At 56.7% G+C, this 4,950-nt stretch overlaps 1 protein-coding gene across 1 annotated transcript in view; it reads right to left on the bottom strand.

The window, feature by feature from the left end:
- Mafb (MAF bZIP transcription factor B) overlaps nucleotides 1-1,148 on the bottom strand; it is a 4,466-nt gene extending 3,318 nt beyond the window's left edge. Inside the window, exons 1-2 of the mRNA XM_033767096.1 lie at nucleotides 821-1,148; nucleotides 19-464 (exon numbers count right to left, since the gene is read on the bottom strand). Of these exons, the coding sequence (XP_033622987.1) occupies nucleotides 19-464; nucleotides 821-1,148 (774 nt within the window). The remainder of the gene's footprint in view (nucleotides 1-18; nucleotides 465-820) is intronic.
- Nucleotides 1,149-4,950: the final 3,802 nt, after the last annotated feature.

The following is a 4,950-nucleotide window of genomic DNA, read 5'->3' as shown; positions in this document are numbered from 1 at the left end:
CCGGCCCAACCCCCACACCCTCGGAGCCCGAACCCCCGCGCGCTCGCCTTCCGCGCCCGCCACACCTCTGGGCCAAGCCGCTTCTCCCACCGCCACCTCTTCACGCACTCCTTCCTTCCTCAGTACCCCTCGCCCTCTCTCCCCCAGCCGTGTCACCCCCGAGGAGGCCCTGAACGAGCGCCGGAACGACGCTCTGGGCCCTTTGTTCCCAAGCGGCCCCCGCCCAGTGAGCGACGCTCTGTGTGTCCTCGCGGCGGCGGGCTGCGTGGATGTGAGCCGAGCGAGCCTATGTTTCTGAGGTCTGCGCGTGTTGGGGGAGGGAGGAGTTTGGGGCTCCAAGAGTTGTGTTTGGACCCAACTCTCAATCTGGGGACCTTGATTGGGCCAAGAGGGGCAGTTCCCTATCTGGCCGGGGTTGTGGCCCGGCCCCGAGCTAAGTAAGACTCCGCCGGCTTCGCCGCTGTCTGCGTTCACCCCACCCCCAGACGTTCAAGACCACTGCGGATAAGAAACAATCGGCCCCAAGGTTCTGAATCCCTTCCCCCGGCCAGACGCACGCAACCTCAACCGCTCCGAGGTTTGGGGCAGAGACCAGCGCGGGACCGTGCCCCGGTGGCTCTCGGCTGCTGGGGAACTGGCCCTGTTTTTGTTTGAACGTTTTGTAAAGATTAAGCAGAGCCGGGCGTCTGCCTGCAGCCGAGAGGCTCAAACAGGCATAAAGTGCGACCCCAAGTGGCCACTGTGTGCAAAGGCGCCCCAACTGTCCCGCACTTTGCAGAGAGGCTCGGACGGCGCCTCGGACTCAGCGGGGTCTCCTTACCTGGCCCAACCCGAGACAACCGACAGGGTGGGCTGTGTAAGTACCGTACCGGAGCTGGAGCCGGGTCAGGTTGCGCTCGAGCCACGCAAGGGTCCTCTAGTCCTTTCTTCGGACTTAGCCTCGAGACCGGCTCCGGTCGCCCCCGCTGCGGTTCCTCGCCCCCGCCTTCCCCTGGGGATGTAGGCCGGCTGTTCTCTGAGCGGAGAGGTCCTTTGAGAGGAAGGCCCAACGGCCGAAAGTGGAAGCGCAGGGCGAGCGGGCCCGGGGCTGTCTGTGGGAAACCTCCCTGGAGCGCAGACGGGGAGACGGGCTCACAGCGCCTGGGCATTCAGACAGAGCCCTCGGGCGGGCGCCGCGCACCCTCCGTACCCCGGCCAGGGTAGCAAAGATAGGAGAATTTCTCCAGATCCCTGCCCTGGCACCGAAAGTGGATGAATCGCGAATTCGCTGGACCCGGAGACCTGACCCGCCTCCCACGTCGCCTTCTGCTTTCCAGCTTTGGGCACGCAGGAAAAGGCGGGAGGCGAGTGCGCTGGGTGAGTTCTCCCGGCCGCTGTCGGCGGGACCAAAGTGACCTGCGCCCCAGGGGCCGGTGAGCCGCCAGTGAGGACGAAACCAGACTTTTAAAAAAAACTGTTAGTAAGATAGTTAACACCAGTTAATCTGGAAACCCTCTCTTCTTGTGCCCTCGTGGAGGATGGGGTAAACGGTGATCTTGTGGCCTATTTTTAATAAAAATGAAAGTATTTTAACTAAAACTTGAACCAAAAGATTTAGATCTGCTGCTGTAATGTTTGCAGAAGGTTTTCGGCCCTCTTTGAGAAGCGTGGTCCCCACAGAAATGATTCGGCAGCCTGGGGAGAGAGCGTCTGAGCTGTTCCGCTGTCCCCCCCGGCAGAAGCTGGGTACGGGGGACGCGCATCCGCACCGAAAGTGTCCCGTTGAGTTCTCCCGCGGTGCTGTGAGCTCGCGTTCAGAGCCCAGCTCAGCTGAGAAGGTTTTGAGACCACCGTCCATCCCTGTACAGACTATAGTTCTGTCCTCAGTCGCCCTGAAGGGACAAACTCACCAGTTCTCTTAGTACCAGTGATCTACAGATCTATAGCGGGCAGTGCCCTGCCTCCTGGTCACGAAGCTTCCAAAGTGCGCCTGACGCTGTAGCCCCTCCATGTGCGCACCAAAAAGTGCAGGCATGGCCGTACCCCCACTACACACACACACACACACACACACACACACACACACACACACACAAGCGCGCATCTTCTCAAGTCTGCCATTGGGAAAGGAGACCGGAATCTCCAGAGTGTGGTCCGTTGAGGCCCTAGGGATTCCCGAGGCTCCAGCTCTGGAGTCCCAAACCTCCCGCGGGTGGCTGGCCGAAATCTCAGGGTCTCTAGGACTCGCGCTTTGTCTGGGCAGGCCAGCTCCTCTTTGTCCCTGTGCCTCTGTCTCTGTTACCGTCACTCCCTTCCCCAGGACGTTGACTATCTTCCATGGTCCCTAGGCGCACCCCCTACCACCACCAAAAATTCCGTTTCAGTGCAGCCGTTCTAGCATAGCCACTCCTTCCTCTACCCACCCCCCAACCACCCAACCCCCAAAATGGTAGAAACTCCACTCCTGCCAGGCTGCGGGTGTGGCGGAGCCTGGAAGGTACCCGTAGTAAAAGCTGTGGCAAGGCAGCGGCAGCGTCTCTTCTCCCCAGCCTCTTCCATCCTGACTCCTGCTGCGCTTTGCCCAGGTAGTGGAGCCCCAGGCTTCTGGCTCTTGCTGCAGGACCAGGGCCCTAGATCTCCGTCCCTGGTTCTAGGTTCCAAAAGACACAACCACACCCAGAGGAGGCCCCAGGTCCCTAAAAGACAGGTAGGGTTAGGGCACTGCAAACCCACTGACTGTGCATTCATTAGTTCAGTGCGCTGAATGAAAATGAGAAGGGGTGGTGTAGGGAGTGATGAATTGGAAGGAGCGGTGGACAGTAGTAGACAGGAGACTGGAGATTGGAGACCAGGCATAGTGAGTCCCAAGCCTTGCAAGGGAGAGCTAAGGACTGGCAGTGGCCAGAGCCCCTCTACTGACAGCTGTCTCTAACCGACAAAGCTCCAATGTCAGGTTTTCATCCCAAAGCTGCACCTTTCCCTACCCACCTCAGGGTGACCATGGCTATTTGTCCGGCAAGCTCAACTTTGGGAATCTTTAATTACAAAAGGCCGTGGAGGAGCCCCTGCAGAGTCCAAGTCCTAGGGCCTGAGCCACCTGGGGTGGTCTGGAGCCAGGGAAAGAAGTCATTCGCTAAGGGATCGAACACAGAGCTCAAGTGTGGGATGAGTGCAGGGTTCGCAGGGCGGCTTCGCCTGCCCCTTCTGAGCCAATCAGGTAACTGGAGAGAGCTGTGCGCCCACCTGTGCATTCCCACCATAGCCTCGCTCGTATGTCCATGCGTGAGCCCAGAAGGTGCTTGGCTTACCTGCAGTTCCCCTGAGGGCTGCAGGTGTTTGAACATCTCTGCACCCACAAGGGCACAGTCGGAGACCTACAGGAGAGCTGTGTGTTCATGTGTTGTTGTTACTGCTGTTCTGGGAGCCACCAGCTCCTGGTTTTAGAGTCCGGTGGGTTTCAAGATCCTACTCTTGTGGGTCACTAAGAGAGGCTGTACCAAGAGTCCCAAGGCTGATTTCCTTGTCACTAAGTGTCCCAAGGCTGATTTCTTCTAGGGAGGTTCCTGCATCAAGGACAGGACCCCTTCCCCAGAACCTGCATTCTATGTTTTCACCACCTACGTCTAGTATCATCTGTCTCCTCCAAGAAGCCCGAGGGCTCCGCTGCCTTTTCCAAAGCCCAGTGGGAAGCTCCCACCCGCTGGGAACCGCCACAGGTTTTTCTGCCTTTCCTCTTTCTCTTTCCCAAAGGCAACTGTTACTTCCACTTTCCCTTGGCCCACGCAAAGTCCATCGGACTGCACAGTTACACTTGGAAGTGCTAGGTCCTGGTAACCCTCGGGTAGCCGAAGGACTCAATGGGTCTCAGTAGGAAGCCAGAGTCCATTGCCTGGATGCCCCCCTGGGGGATGAGGAACTCTCCTGCGCGCGCGAACACACACACACATGCGCGCGGGCGCGCTCGCGCGCGCGTGGAAATGGGAATTTATTGTTAGAAGCCTTATCCTTGTTTCTTTTTACTTTGTTTTAATACAACTGCTAGAAAATTTTAGATTACAGGTATGGCTTACATTCTATTTCTGCTGGACAACAACACTGCATTAGATGACTACTAGGAAATAACATCGATGGGATATTCCACAGTGAAATCCACTCCTGTTTGTAAGTCAAGTTTTCACTTTGTCAATTCAATTCTCACGACTCTGTAGGCAGCAATTATTATGACCCCTCTTTACAGAGAGAAGCCAGCAGGTAGGTAGATGTGAATATATAGCACTGTCCTGAAAGCCTCGTGCACATCAGTTCACAGAGTCCTCACAACTGCCCTAGGAGGTGGGCAGTAGGATCATCCCCACCTCACACAAAGTCAGTAGGTGGTTTGTTTGAAGTTACCCGGAAGTGATGAGCAACAAGCCAAACCTCTGGTTCCAGGTCAAGGACTCTGAACGCTGTGAGGTGGGGGTGTCTTGGGTGAGTAGCAGCCTGGAGATCCAAGTGTCAGCATAGTTCTTCACCAGCTGTCTCCACATCAGGATTCCCAGCCCTCTGTGGGGTTAGTGATTCTGTACAGGTCAATGAGAAGTCTCCACCGAGTGCCACGTCTCTGCTCAGGGCAGCATTCAGCGTGTCTCCTTATGGATGGCCACACACTCCTTAGGTTCCTTCTTCCCCCCTTTCCACTTCTGTGACTGTTGGGGCTGGAGAGAAACCAAGGTAGGAGTGCAAGCAAAAGGAGAGAAACATTGCAGAATCCTCTGTCCTTGGATGTCCCTGGGCCTCGTCCTGAACTCTGATCTTGGCTCTGAGCCTTGGTCCTGCCTTTAGCCTGTTTCACCTTCATCCCCAATTCATATATGACTTAAATATCAGGATGGGGATATGAGGGAGAGAGGGAGAGAGAGAGAGAGAGGGAGAGAGGGAGAGAGGGAGAGAGAGAGAGAGAGAGAGAGAGAGAGAGAGAGAGAGAGAGAG

The sequence above is a fragment of the Fukomys damarensis genome, unplaced genomic scaffold, assembly GCF_012274545.1.
Source record: "Fukomys damarensis isolate Sample0158 unplaced genomic scaffold, DMR_v1.0_HiC HiC_scaffold_22, whole genome shotgun sequence".
NCBI classification, from domain to species: Eukaryota; Metazoa; Chordata; class Mammalia; order Rodentia; family Bathyergidae; genus Fukomys; species Fukomys damarensis.
Note: the sequence above shows the minus strand (reverse complement) of the source record. Positions and strands in the feature narration are given on the sequence as shown.